This window comes from Pithys albifrons, chromosome 21, assembly GCF_047495875.1.
Source record: "Pithys albifrons albifrons isolate INPA30051 chromosome 21, PitAlb_v1, whole genome shotgun sequence".
In the NCBI taxonomy this organism is placed as follows: domain Eukaryota; kingdom Metazoa; phylum Chordata; class Aves; order Passeriformes; family Thamnophilidae; genus Pithys; species Pithys albifrons.
This window is the reverse complement of record NC_092478.1, coordinates 11,922,435-11,936,038: the sequence shown is the minus strand read 5'-3', so window position 1 is coordinate 11,936,038 and position 13,604 is coordinate 11,922,435. Positions and strand designations below refer to the sequence as shown.

At 52.5% G+C, this 13,604-nt stretch overlaps 2 protein-coding genes and 1 gene segment (V, D, J or C); all 3 read left to right on the top strand.

Annotated features, from left to right (window-relative positions):
- The first annotated feature begins 159 nt into the window (after positions 1-159).
- On the top strand, positions 160-2,601 carry LOC139681753 (uncharacterized). The gene is made up of 3 exons (XM_071575396.1): positions 160-250; positions 710-1,237; positions 2,396-2,601. The coding sequence occupies exons 1-3, from the start codon at positions 199-201 to the stop codon at positions 2,599-2,601; spliced, it is 786 nt and encodes a 261-aa protein (XP_071431497.1). The 5' UTR covers positions 160-198.
- On the top strand, positions 1,957-4,778 carry LOC139681561 (uncharacterized). 2 transcript variants are annotated; one of them, XM_071575020.1, is made up of 2 exons: positions 1,957-3,017; positions 3,984-4,778. In XM_071575020.1, exons 1-2 carry the CDS (start codon positions 2,990-2,992, stop codon positions 4,667-4,669), a joined length of 714 nt encoding a protein of 237 aa, XP_071431121.1. In that variant the 5' UTR covers positions 1,957-2,989; the 3' UTR covers positions 4,670-4,778. The 2 variants fall into 2 exon arrangements, with proteins under 2 accessions (XP_071431121.1, XP_071431120.1); XM_071575019.1 differs by lacking the exon at positions 1,957-3,017 and adding an exon at positions 3,205-3,284.
- Positions 4,779-9,189: 4,411 nt separating this feature from the next.
- LOC139681749 (T cell receptor alpha variable 26-2-like) lies at positions 9,190-10,161 on the top strand. The segment is given in 2 exon segments: positions 9,190-9,272; positions 9,737-10,161. Coding segments are annotated over 2 exon segments (477 nt in total).
- The last annotated feature ends 3,443 nt before the right edge of the window (positions 10,162-13,604 follow it).

Below are 13,604 nucleotides of genomic sequence, written 5' to 3'. Positions count from 1 at the left end.
GTCTCTTGTCCCTGGCAACGCCAAACGGATTTGTGCCACTTGGTGTTCTGGTGCGGTGTGAGGCGGAGGCTGAGCCCGACTCGGGGCGGAGCTGGCGGGGGAACGGAGAGGAGAGAATGGGAGGGGAGGAGTGGAGGAGTCCCGAGCAGAGAGCCGGGGCTGGCGAGGACAGCGAGGCGCGGGCGGCGGAGCGGCGGAATGCGGCGGTGGCGGGGCGCGGGGCTGGCGGCGCTGGCTGCGCTGCTGCTCGGTGCGCGGGGCTGGCAGAGCGGGAGGCTGGAGGCCGGCGGGCGGCTTTTGGGGACCAGGGATGGACCCACGACTCGCCTCTGAGCCTACTGCTTCTTCTCTATCCCTATTTTCCTTTTTGTCCCCCCCCGCCTTTGCCATCATACTTTCTTCCCTCCAAGAAATCATTCCCTCACAGCTCTCCTTTCTTTGTTGCTCCTTTTCTTTATGCAGCTACCACTCCCTCCCTCCATCTATCCATCCCTCCCTCACAGGCAATCTCTTTCCCCTCTTTTTCTCTCTGAGCTTTCTTCCAAACGTCTCTCATATTCTTATCCGCAGTTAAAGACTCCTGGAGAAATGGTGTATCCGTACTTTATTCTCAGCACATATCCCCGTCATCTCTGATCTGTAATCCTCTCTTCGCTCTCCCTAAATGGCATTTTCTGCTGATAAAGGTAATTTTGTTTCTTCCCGGCAGTGGCTGCGGGCAGAGCCCAGGTGCAGCAGGAGCCGTCCGCAGAGACCACCGAGGGCACCGCTATCACCATCAACTGCTCACACCGCAGCATCCAGTTAAATGAGTACATCGAATGGTACCGTCAGCTCCCCGGCCGAAGCCCCGAATTTCTCGCACGGGCTTCTAAAGGGTCCAAACCGCTGCGGGACCCAGCGGGGCTGATGTCGGTCTCGGCTGACGGTCGCTGGAGCTCGCTGCGGCTGTACGGGCCCCGCTTTCGGGACGCGGCAGTGTATTTCTGTGCCCTGGGAGACACGGGCAGAGGAGCCGGGGCTGCGGCCGGGCACGAACCGCCGCGGGCGGGGCCGGGCGGGGGGCGGGGGCACAGCGCCGGCCGGGCCAGCAGGGGGCGCTGCCGCCCCCCCCCCCCCGTCGAGTCCGTTCAGGCCCCGCAGCCCCCGCGGCCCCCCCGTTCCCTCGCCCTGCCCCTGCTCCCCACCAAACATCCCATGTCTTTCACAGTCCCCACATACTTCTTCACTGCATTCAGTAAGGAGTCTAGTCTACCTGCAGGCAGGAAAACTGCTGAGTTTATCATACGGTCACCTTACAATTTTGGTGGCTGTCATCCCCGGACAAGGGGTCAGTCATCACACCCGAATCGCTAGTGAGGAGACTGTAGCAAAGAATGCTGAGCTGAGAGTCCTCCTGTCAAGGAGAAGCCATGTGTCTGTGTCTGGCCATGGATGTTTGCAGGAGGTGCTGTTCCCAGAGGTGTTCCCTTTAAGGGCTTCATGTGTGGTTGGAGGAGAAGGGAGAGAAAGCCCTTGTGGGGAATAGAGAGTCAAACACCTGGATCTCGGTGGTTTTGCCTGCAAAGGGGGTCTGCCTCCAGGCCACACACTAGGGGGTGCAGACTTCGGTCTCTGGGCAGTACATGGCAGGTGAAGTTCATCATGGACACTACTCCCATTCTGGGAGCTGATTGGGCGGGTTGTGAACTTCAGGAGGAGCAAAAGGCAGGAAAGCTGCCCACAGCCTCCTATTGCTTGACAGGCTGCTTGGTCTCCTCCTTCAGGCTTCTCCATGAAATTCCAGGTACCCCAGGCCCCTTTGGCACTGAACCTGGAGCTGAGGGCCATCGCTTCTCACCAGCCTGTTTTTGCTTGAGAGCATGCTTAGAGCACCTTCTGACTCTCAGGTCTGTGAGGAGCTCAGCTGTGGCCTGACTGCCCAGACATGAACCTCCCAATGCTGAAAATCATTCCTCGGGCCCTTGCAAATCTGAAACACAGTAAGAATCACAGTTTGGTGTTTGTCCTTGGGCTGGCACGTTAACAACTTCAATTTCTCTCTCCATAGAAGCACCTCATGGCAGAGGAATGGAGGGAGTTCCAGTCATGCTTGACTCAGAAGACTCTCATTCAGAAGACACTAATTCCCTCCTATCAGCTATTTTCATACATTACCAAGATCTCCCATGAACCTTGTCTTCCCTAGGCTGAACACTGTCAGCACTCTCAGCCCATCTTCATAGGAAAGATGCTCCAGTTCCTGCACCCCGTTTTTGGGCTCACTCTGACATTTTTCTTGTACTGGGCAACCCAGGACTGGAGGCAGCAGTGATGACCTCACCAGCACTCAGAACACAGGAAGGATCAGATCCCTTGTCCTGCTGCTAATGTTTTCCACTTCTCTGGGATGCAGACAACTTAAGTGACTCCGAGGTGGGAAACAAGTTCACCCAAAGAGAAGGTGACCAGGGCAGGAAGATCACCAGGAGCTGCAGAAAGTCTGACCTTCACTTTCTTCCAGGCACCATGGGGCAGACCACTGTCAGCCAGGAAGATGGACAAGTCATAGTGAAGGAGAGAGACGAGCCCCGGACCACCTGTATCTACCAAGACCAATGACTTTAATGCCTTACTCTGGTAGCAGCAGAGGCAAGGACGAGCCCCACAGCTGGTCTCGTATCAGGCAGCGCCTGGCCCCAGGCAGAGCGGCCGTATCCCACGTTGCTGAACACGTCGGGGAAATACAGTGTCCTGCAGGTGGAGGAAGTGGGGGTCTCTGACAGTGCCTTGTACCTCTGTGCTGTGCAAGACACCCTGGCACAGAGGGCTTCCTGGGCTGTGCAAGAAAACAGGGAAGGGAGGCGATGTGTCTGTGCAAGGCTCGGCTTGGGGGAAGGGACCCTCAGCTGCTCCCTGGCAGCGCTACTTCGCCTGTACACTCAGAGATCTACAAGCTGAGATCCGGTTCCAGGAGAGGACAGTGTCAGTGATTGAGAGGAAGGAGAAGATGGTGAAAGTGTCTCAGGTTCACTCAGGTGCGGCCAATTCCTGAGTGGATCTTCTTGCCTTGCCTTGTCGGTGGTGTCTGGCCTAGGACAGAGCTGTCCATTGTTCCTGGCAGTACAAAAGGACTGCGCCCGTCATGGGGGCGGAGCTGGTGACGCAGGAGAGGAGAGAAGGGAGAAAAGGAGAACCAGTGGAGGGGAGTGGTCCGTAGCAGCGTGCCGGGGTTGGCGGCGTGAGCGGCAGGATGCAGCGGTGGCGGGGCTCGGGGCTGGCGGCTCTGGCCGCGGTGCTGCTCGGTGCGCGGGGCTGGCGGCGAGAGAGGATGGGGGCTGGGGCCAGGTGTTCCCCAGGGACCCCTGTGCCAATCCTTCTTTCTCCTTCTTTAACGTCTCTTTCCCCCCTCCCTAACTCTCTACTATCTCTTGTTCCCCTTTCCAAATCCTCCGAGGCCTCACCCTCTGTTAGTAAGAACCTGCTTTTTTGTGTGCCTCTTTTTCATGCATCTTTCTTCTTCCCCTTCCATTTTTTTCATTACCCTGATCAGAACCCTCTGCTCTTCATCGTAAAAACTCTTCTCCCTGCCTACTCCTCATCCATCCGACCACATATCTGGACCCTTCCCTTCCTCTGATTGTTTCATATCTGTAGGGACAAGTTTAATAACCTGCATGTCTCCATTATTTCATACATCCCTCCATCCATACATCCAGTTATTGTTTTTATCAGTTCATCCCTCCATCCTTCACTGTAACACAACCAATCCTCCTGTCCCTTTTCCCTCTTGCTGTCCACCCCTCCATTCACTTGCCATGTCTAATCCTTCATGTATCAGTTTCAAATTCCCAGCTTCACCAGATTCCCTGTTCATCCCTCCCCATTTATTTCCCTCTGGCTCTGTCTCACTGGCCCTGCTCCTGACTGTCTCTGTGGGAAAAGAGACATCAGAGCTGGGCAATCACTCTTGGCCTTTGGCTTTGTTTCTCCTTTCTCGGCAGTGGCTGCAAACCAAGCCCAGGTGCAGCAGGAGCCCTCAGCAGAGACCACTGAGGGCATCAGCATCAATATCAACTGCTCCCACTCAAACAAAGGGAGGAATGAATTCATCCAATGGTACCGTCAGCTCCCGGGCCGAGGTCCCGAATTCCTCGTGAGCGTTCACACAGGATCCAGAGAGCTGCCGGACAAGTCGGGACAGGTGTCAGTGTCACAAGACAGCCGCTGGAGCTCGCTGCGGCTGTACGGGCCCCGCTTTCGGGACGCGGCAGTGTATTTCTGTGCCCTGGGAGGCACGGGCAGAGGAGCCGGGGCTGCGGCCGGGCACGAACCGCCGCGGGCGGGGCCGGGCGGGGGGCGGGGGCACAGCGCCGGCCGGGCCAGCAGGGGGCGCTGCCACCCCGCCCGCCGGGCCCGAAGCGGCTCCGCACCTCGTTCCGCGGCACAACCCGCGCAGACACCGCGGCCACCGAGTCCTCCCGCTGCAGCTCCCGCAGCGCTGGCACAGCGCGCCTCGCAGCGCCACAGAGGCGTCCCGCACGGCCCGGGGCTCCCCGGGTCCCGCTGCCTTCTCTGCCTCACACGGAACTGCTGCTGTCTGCCCTTGTGCCATCCATCGGCTTTGGGCCTCCGGCCGCGTGTATTGATGCTCTCGGCCTGGCTGGCAAAGCAAAGAGATGGTGCTTGAGAGCATCACTTGTGGGAGCTGCCAAAGCAGCTGCAGTGACCAGCCAGCATGGTCTACTGAATGGAGTGCTGTCAGCTCATGAGCAGTTTGTAGTGAGGCTTTCAGAGGTGACAAAGGAATCTCCATTTCTGTCCCTGCAGAAATGCCTCTGCCACGTACTGAAATGTGAATGAGAACGTCCAATCTCACTTGCACTGGTAAAGAGTGTATGGTTTGGATCCAGCCCGGGAATGGAATTCAGTTCTCTGAATGCTGTCCTCATCCTCGGATGTTCACAAACACCTGTGAGAGAGGATTCAGCAACTTGCAGGAGCAGTAGGACATCTGGGAGGGCAAATAATAAATATGTTTGAATACAGGAGCCTCTGAAATGTCTCCAGTGCTTTTCACACCCACCATCCATCTGAAACTGCTTGGTCCCTTTTCCTTCATGTTTTTCACTTCTCCGACATCCTGAAAAGCAGATGCCAGGATTAAGCCATGGTGGCAGGAGGGAGACATGTCAAAAGCTGAGCTCCACATGAGGTTTACCTCCAGAGCCTTAACTCTAGAGACACGAATATCACTCGGGACATGAGACTTTCAGCATCTTCAAGAACTCACTCACCTGGGCAAGTTCAGCACAGGCCACTGTCAAGGCATGTGAAAGGGGAGAGCGGCTGATTGTCTAAGGCTCAGAGTACGAACGTCCCTCTTCCTTTCCAAGGCAAGAACAAGGAAAAGAGAAAGTTACAAAGAAAGCGCCCGATGACACCAGTGGGGGAGGGGAGTAAGCGATAAGGGACACAAGGAGGGAGCTCAGAGCTACTCAGTCTCTAATATTGATGGGTCATTAGGAAGCTGAGTTTGTAAATGAAAAGAAGTGACAAGAGGAAGAAGAGGAGAAAAACATGGAGGAGGATTCTGGCAGATTGGGGAACACTTCTCTAGGAATGCTGGGGGGATTGGGAATAAGGTGGGGTTGCGGTGGGGCAGTGACGGGGAGAAAAGAGGTGACTGCGGAGGAGGAAGGGGCGGCGACAGAGTGGGGAAAGGAAATAAGAGGGCACCTACACCAAGAGAAGGGCTGGTCAGTGCTCTTGTTGGGATGAGCCCTGTGCCTGAGCACTGCAGTTCCCTTCCCTTGCAATCTTACAAAATCCTTTCTTAACCATCCTTATTATCCATCCTTCCTTAAGCATTTTTCTTATGCATCCTTTCTTAACCATATGTTTTGTGGAATAAAACCCCTATAATCCAGTGAGGTTATAGAGAGGTACGTTTATTCTGGCCCAGGATGCATGGGGGATAACTCCTCCAAAACATGCGCCCCTGGCTGTGTTAACAATGGGTTTATATGCAAGTGAGTTATACATATTTATTTTTCTTTCATGCATAAACATTATTTTCTTAGAGAAGGCAGGGTTATTATAATGAGTCTCAAGAACTGATTTCCATTTTCTCCACCTCAAGCCACTCCTTCTTGCACCTGTGCTGTTCATCCTAGTAATTTAGGGTAGTGGTCTTTGGGGGTCTTTAGGGATGAAGTAAGTCATCTCCCTCTTGTGAACTTTTTAAGTTTTGTCCAGAACTGGTTCAAACCAGTCTTGTTGGCAACTTTGGCTGGTCTAATTGGACTTATCTTGTTCTTTTGACATGTTTTCAGATTTATCATGGAGTATCCTGGCTCTATTAATTGGTTTGGGCCCCTTGGTATTGCACCTTCAAGGACAGTGAGTCAGTTTTGCTACATGTTACAGAGTGAACTAAGCAAATTCCATGATAAGTATAAAAGCATAAGTAAAATAAGAAAATAAGTATTATCATTAGTCCGAGGTAAATAAGCATAAGTAAAATAGGCATAAAGAAAATGAGCATAAGTAGAATAAGCATAAACAAAATAAGCGACATAAGCCCTAAGTAAAATAAACATAAGCTCCCCCTTCACCTCCCCCGCCATCAATATCTCCCTGGAGAAGTGTCTCTGCCACAGAATGGAAGGTGGGTGAGAATTCTCATTCCCAGCTGATTGGGTCAGGACTTCTTGATTTTGATCCCACCTGGGGTTGGAATTCAGCTGCAAAGCACCTGTGAGAGAGGATTCAGTGCCTTGCAGGAATACAAAACCTCTCTGAGATGGAACAATAAATACGTTGGAATATAGGGACATGTCCAATGACCTGAGTGCTTTTTCCCATCCACCTTCCCTCTGAAACTGGTTGGTCCTTTGGCCAGTCTTTTCCTTTTCCATCCTGTTTGTCACCCCTCAGACATCATGAAATGCAGATGCCAGGATTTAACAACGATGCAGGATTTGCAGGGAGATGCTTCAAAATTGATCTCAACAGGTCGTTTCCCTCCAGAACCTTAACTAAAGAGATCAAATTCTCTCCTTGGACAGGAGACTTTCAGAATGTCCCAGAACTCATACAGCTGAGCACGTTCAGCAGAGGCCACTGTCAGGACATGTGAAAGAGGAGAGCGGCTGGTTCTCTAAGACTCAGAACAAGTCCCATTTCCTTTCAATGGCAAGAACAAGAGAAGGGGACAGGGATAAAGAAATGATTTCTGAGGGTGGCCTTGGTCACAGACACAGTGGAGAGAGTTAAGTGAGGGGCCACTGAGATGATGGAGAGACCGGAACAGCTCTTGTGTGGTGATGCCAGAGGAGTGACCTGGGACTGTTTAGCACAGAGGTGTGGCAGGGGAGGTCTTGTCCAGGTGTTCAAATAGCTGATGGGAGACTCTAAGGAAGATGGATTCAAGATCTTCTCCTTAGTTCTCATTGACAGAACCACAAGAATCTGGAACAAAGTGAAACACAGGAGACTCTGTCTGAACATCAGGGGGAGAATGACTGACTGTCAGTGTGAGGAAGCACTGGGACGGGATGCCTGAAGTGGTTGTGGAGTTTTCAGCCTTGGAGGCATTCCAGTTTTCAGCCTTGGGGCATGGTCTGGGCAACCAGCTCTATGTGAGCCTTTCTGAGCAGGGGATTGGACCAGGTGACACCCAGGGGTCCCTTCCAAATTAAACAATGCTCTGATTCTATGATGCGAGACCTGAGGAGAGTCTGAGATCAACGACCTTCCTCAGCCTTCATGTGTATGGCTAGGCTTCGTGAACTAAGGTTTTTGGGAAGGGCTCTCCGCACGTGGGTGTGTCCTCCAAGCATGTACAGTGGATTCTTTAGGTGAGGCACAGCATGCACAGAACTGGCCCCACCCTTTACTCCTAAGGATCATCTGCCACGACCAAGCAAGCTTGGATGGTGACAGTGAAGCCCTCAGGACTAGAACCTACAGCACCCGGTATTCCCAGGAGATCTGCCATCCAAGCAATAACAGGGCCTGACCCTGCTTAGCTTCCGAGATCTGACAGGATCGGGTGTCAGGGTGGCATTTAACTGCCTTCCTCAGCCTTCAAATGAGAAGCTAAATGGAGAGTTGTTTAATCTTCTAACGGTTGATGAGGGAACGAGCAGAGGGAGAAAAATTCTTCCTTAATATAGTGGTAGAAGAAAAGTCAATGGACACAGTCTGGAACAAAGAAAATTTTTTCAGGAAATTATGATTTACTCATTTTTGGACATGTTTTGTGCATTCTGTTGGAGCATGGATGTAGAGGGAAACCAATATGAATGACACTCTGGCTGCATAACGTATTGATTAAAATTCATTTCAGTTAGGGTGACACAAAAGGAAAAGGTGGATAGTACAGGTATTGCTATGAGCCTTGAGATGCTGAGAAATTCTAATTTTGAATCATGGGCTGGGGTTTGTCACACGGTGCAAATCCCACCTGTGCTGACATTCACTGTCATGTCTTCTTTGAAGCTTTCAGGGGATTTTCTTAGATATAGACTACTCTGTGTTCATCGTTTCTGTGTTGAGCAATGTAAGTTCTCTGTTAAAAAGAGCGATTCTCTTCTAGATAAAGCACAAAAATCTGACAGCCTTGCTGAGTGCCAAGTGGCATACACAGCACAGCAGCTCCTCTGCCTCCGTCCTTAAAGACCTCCCTGACTGCAGAGCTGTTCCTCTGACTTATTCCCCTGTCTCTCTTTCTGCCAACATTGCACAGCAGTTTTCCCCGTTTTTAAATCTCTGCCAGCATGGATGGTCTCTATGACAAGCAATGAGCCCAGAGTGTCAAACCAAATGAGTCCTCTCCTGTCGTGCCCCTTGACCATTCTTGCATCCACGTGTCCTGAAGGAAAATTCTGGAGTGCCCACGTGCCAGTGAAGGGGAAACGTGAGGGAACAGATGATGGGAACGAAGAGAGAAAACCGTGTGTCAGTGCAGCGAAACGCGCTGCAAAGCACTCCTGCTCCGGCCACCCAGGCCCGCAGCCTCGGCGGTGCAGAGCCCCGACCACCGCCCCGCTCCCGCCGATCGCGTCTCCTCTCCGCATCCAGCCCGGACTGGGCGAGAGCCCGAGCGGCGCCGGCGCAGGGCTCAGCCCCGTGGCGGAGCTGGCGTGGCAAGAGGAGAGGGGAGAGGAGGCGGCGCGTCCGGAGCAGAGAGCCGGGGCTGGCGGGGACAGCGAGGAGCGGGCGGCGGAGCGGCGGGATGCGGCGGTGGCGGGGCGCGGGGCTGGCGGCGCTGGCCGCGGTGCTGCTCGGTGCGCGGGGCTGGCAGTGGGAAGAAGGATGGGGGTCGCGGTCTTCGTGGGACGGGGACTGGGCTCGAGACTCGTGTCTGAACCTCCTGCGTCTTCTCGATCTTTACTTTTCGTTTGTCCCCACCTTCGCTGTCATAATTTCTTCCCTCCATGAAATCGTTCCCTCTCAGCTTTCCTGTCTTGCTTACTCCATTTATTTATGCATGCGTGCATCCATCTATCCATCCATCTATCCATCCACTTTTCACAGCCAATGTTTTCCTCACTCTCCTTTGCCCATCTTAACTCTGACTTTCCTTTGAAAGATTCCTTGTATTCTTGTCCACAATGAACCACTCCCCAAGAAAAATCTTTTCCCGTACTTTATTCTCAGAACATATCCCCTTCATCTCTGATCTCTTCTCCTCTCTCCACTGACATGGACTTTTCTGCAATGGAAATGTAATTCTTTCTCTCCCTGGCAGTGGCTGTGGGCAGAGCCCGGGTGCAACAGGAGCCGTCCGCAGAGACCACCGAGGGCACCGCTATCACCATCAACTGCTCACATCCTGAAATCCAGGCCAGCGATTGGATCATGTGGTACCATCAGCGCCCAGGCAGAGGTCCCGAATTCCTCGTGAGCGTTCGCACAGGATCCAGAGAGCTTCCGGACAAGTCGGGACAGGTGTCGGTGCCACCAGACCGTCGCTGGAGCTCGCTGCGGCTGTACGGGCCCCGCTTTCGGGACGGGGCAGTGTATTTCTGTGCCCTGAGAGACACGGGCAGAGGAGCCGGGGCTGCGGCCGGGCACGAACCGCCGCGGGCGGGGCCGGGCGGGGGCGGGGGCACAGCGCGGCCCGGGCCAGCAGGGGGCGCTGCCGCCCCCTGCCCCCCCTGTCGGGTCCGTTGAGGCCCCGCAGCCCCCGCGGCCCCGCCCGTTCCCTCGCCCTGTCCCTGCTCCTCTCGGTCTGGCTTGTACCGGGAGAAATGTCTCAGCCACTGACTGGAAGCTTGATGAGAAGCTCCATTACCACCTGGATGGGTAAGGACTTAATTGTTTGGATCCCACCTGGGGCTGAAATTCTGTTCTCTGAATGCTGTTCCTCATCCTCAGCTGTCCATAAACACATGGGAGAGAGGATTCAGCAACTTGCAGGTGCAGTAGGACATCTAGGAGGGCAAAGAATAAATAGGTTGGAATATAGGAGTATTCCAAATGACCCGAGTGCTTTTTCACACCTCCATTCCATCTGAAACTGCCTGGTCCCTTTTCCTTCATGTTTGTCACTGCTCAGTCATCCTGAAAAATAGATGTCAGGATTTAGTGATGATGTAGGATTTGCAGATAGGCACTTCAAAAACTGAGCTCCTCATGAGGTTTCCCTGCAGACCCTTGATTCTAGCTCCTGTATAGGGACAGGAGCCTTTCGTGAGCAACTTTAGCAGAGTCCAGTGTCAGGGCATGGGAAAAGAGAGAGCAGCTCGTTATCTAATGCTCAGATCAAGTCCCTGTTCCTTTGAAAGAGAAAGAAAAAGAAAAGAGAAAGTTGTAAGCACAGCACACCATGACACCAATCTGGGAGTAAGTGATAAGGGACACAAGGAGAGAGCTCAGATCTCCTCAGCCCCTAACCGATGGGCCATTAGGAAGCTGCGGGTGCAGCTGTGAAGTGGCTGAGGATGAGCTTTGAAAATGGCAGGAAGCGACAAGAGGGTCATGAGGATAGGAGCTCTGAACAGGGTCCTGAGGCATCAGGGAATATTTATGACGTAATGCTCATGGGGTTGGTAGAAGGTGGGGCAAAGACGGTGTCCTAGCTCAGCAGGTGGACCAGCTATCACTGTGTGGGGGTGATCAAAGCTGTGTATTCTACCCCCTCTATTCATTCCCCAAGGACAATGGACCATTTGCAGCAGCTGCCCAGGGAGCCATTAGCAGCTTCACACCCAGCCTGGGGGGACATGGCTGCTAATGGGCCATCAACAGTTCAACAATACCCCATGACTCCCAGAGTTAATTACCCATTGCGTGAGTCCCAGCCCTGGGGCAGGGACTGGGCGCTCCCTGAGGGTACATAAGTGGTGGGTAAGACCTCGGGAGGCACTTGTCAGATCCAGAGGAGCAGCAGGACCTCGACAGGAGGAGATCACTGCTCTCTACCAGACTAGAGCCATCACTTGCACCAACAGGTTTCTCACTTCTTTTTGCTTTGGACTTGGAGGGAACCACACGGGTCTCAGCACAAGGGCTAACAAACCCCTTTGGGTTTGTACCCCAGGACACTGGGTTATACTGCTGGGTTTTGTGAGTAGAAAGCAATTTCTCTTTGTGTCAGTGTATTTATTGTAATATTATTATTAAATTTTAGCCTCTGACCTACAATCTCTCTCGTGGTGGGTTCTTTTCCCCTCCTGGTTCACCTTTAAACCAGCACAGAGGGGACTGGAAAGGAGCAAGGGGAGGCAAGAGAGGGGAGGAAAGGAAAGAGATATGCAGGGGCCGGTCAGTGCACTTGTTGGGATGAACCCTCCTCCTGAGCACCGCAGTCCCCTCCCCCTGCCATCCTGTGAAATCCTTTCTTAACTATCATTCTGTGTATCTTCACTCCCTTTCCCATTCATGTGTGCTGCAAGGTCTGAGTGTCAAGAACTGGAGACTGATGTGAAAGAGAGATCTGACTACCAGTAACTGGGAAAACAAGCAGGAGCAGTGGGAATTGTAGGCCTGTGTACCAACAAGTGGATGGAGCAGGGTGTGTGCTGTAAAATCCAAGTACCAGCAGCTGGAGAAGAGGCCACTGGTTGCAGGACGTGCCAGTCTGTGTGCCAGCAAGTGGAGGAACTGGGGTGTAGGCAAGGGCTGGGTGTCAGCAACCGGAGAAGGAAGAACATGTTGGAGAGGTCAAACATCTTTGCAGTCAGGAACTGCAGGGATGGCACTGATGTGTCTGTGTGGCAGGTCTACGGATCAGGTGTAAGACTGGAGGGAGCTCATATGTGTTGAGCTTTCCTCAGTGACAGAAGCCCAAGGGACATGTGTTGTTCTGGGTTCAGGAGGATTCCCACGCACAAAATAAAAGATAGTAAAACACAACTGAGGTAGCAAAGCAAGTTTATTAGTAAGCAAAGCAAATTTTGTCCTGTAACACGGTAATAATAGAAAAGCAAATGTATTTTGTTACTTTTGATAGAAAACAATACATAATGACTCCTGGAATCTTGACAAGCCGCTGAGCAGGAGAAGGAGATGGAGCATTGTACTCAGTAGGAGGGGCAGCAGGCAGTGCACCTTCAAGGCATCCATTGGAACAAAATGATGCACATCTGGTCCTCCTCACCCCCTCAGCCCAGAACCACATCTTATATCCCCCTGTCTGGTGTGGAATTTTGCCAGCCGCAACATCAGCTCTTGCATGGCCAGAACAAAGGCTGAGGCTGCCTCAGCTCAGGATGCTGACTCTGGGCTTAGCAACAGCTTTATTCTCCATTGTTCCTTTGTCAAAAGTCGAGTTCCCACCAGTTTGATGTTATGTTAGTGTTTCTTTCTTCAAGGTTGAGTTCTTCACAGTGAAACTATGCAGTACTTTCTCTTGCCACATCAACGAGCACAATCATGGACCAAATCTGACAGGGACCTAGACATGACTCTGGTCCCTAAGACATGTGTGTGTCTGGGTAATCTGCTGGGATATCTCAGGCTGACCTGATTGGCAAGTAGGAGGAAACACTGTATATGAATCCTGAGAGGGAGGTGGGTAAGGGAGCCATGGCCCCACTGATGGATATTAGCCATGTTGATATTATCATTCCATGATAATATCTGAGAAATCTAAGGGTTTGGGAGGGATTGTGTGAGGAGTGAGGGATGTCAGGCATCTGTTTTCCAGTGAATTTATCCCTGACCTAATCAGGGAGAAGGAGGAGACCCAGGTGCTGACAAAAATGGCTGGGGTCCAAGACAAATCATCAGATGGGCTGAAGGCCCATGATGATTTTTGAGAGAAGTACCTATGAGGGTGTGCCTGTCATTCCTTAGAGTGAGGCTGGGTGTGTTTCACCAGGGAGCTGCATGTCACAGACACACTGGAGACAGTCAAGTGAGCAGCCACTGAAGTGGTGGAGAGATTAGAACATCTCTCGTATGGTGATCTCAGAGGAGAGACCTGAAACTGTTCAGCACAGAGAAGTGTTGGTGGAGATCTCATCCAGGTGTACAAATACCTGATGGCAGTCTCTAAAGAAGACAGACCCAAGATCTTCTCCTAGGTGCCCACTGAGAGAAGAAGAGGTACTTTACACAAAGTAAAACACAGGGTGCCCTTTCTGAACATCAGGAACCAATGTCTGACTGTG

Coding starts and splice junctions, on each gene's coding strand:
- LOC139681753 (XM_071575396.1), top strand. CDS start 199: ATGCGGCGGTGGCGGGGCGCGGGGCTGGCGGCGCTGGCTGCGCTGCTG. Junction 251..709: donor GCTGGCTGCGCTGCTGCTCG/GTGCGCGGGGCT, acceptor TCTTCCCGGCAG/TGGCTGCGGGCAGAGCCCAG. Junction 1,238..2,395: donor ATACTTCTTCACTGCATTCA/GTAAGGAGTCTA, acceptor TCTGGGATGCAG/ACAACTTAAGTGACTCCGAG.
- LOC139681561 (XM_071575019.1), top strand. CDS start 3,233: ATGCAGCGGTGGCGGGGCTCGGGGCTGGCGGCTCTGGCCGCGGTGCTG. Junction 3,285..3,983: donor TCTGGCCGCGGTGCTGCTCG/GTGCGCGGGGCT, acceptor CTTTCTCGGCAG/TGGCTGCAAACCAAGCCCAG.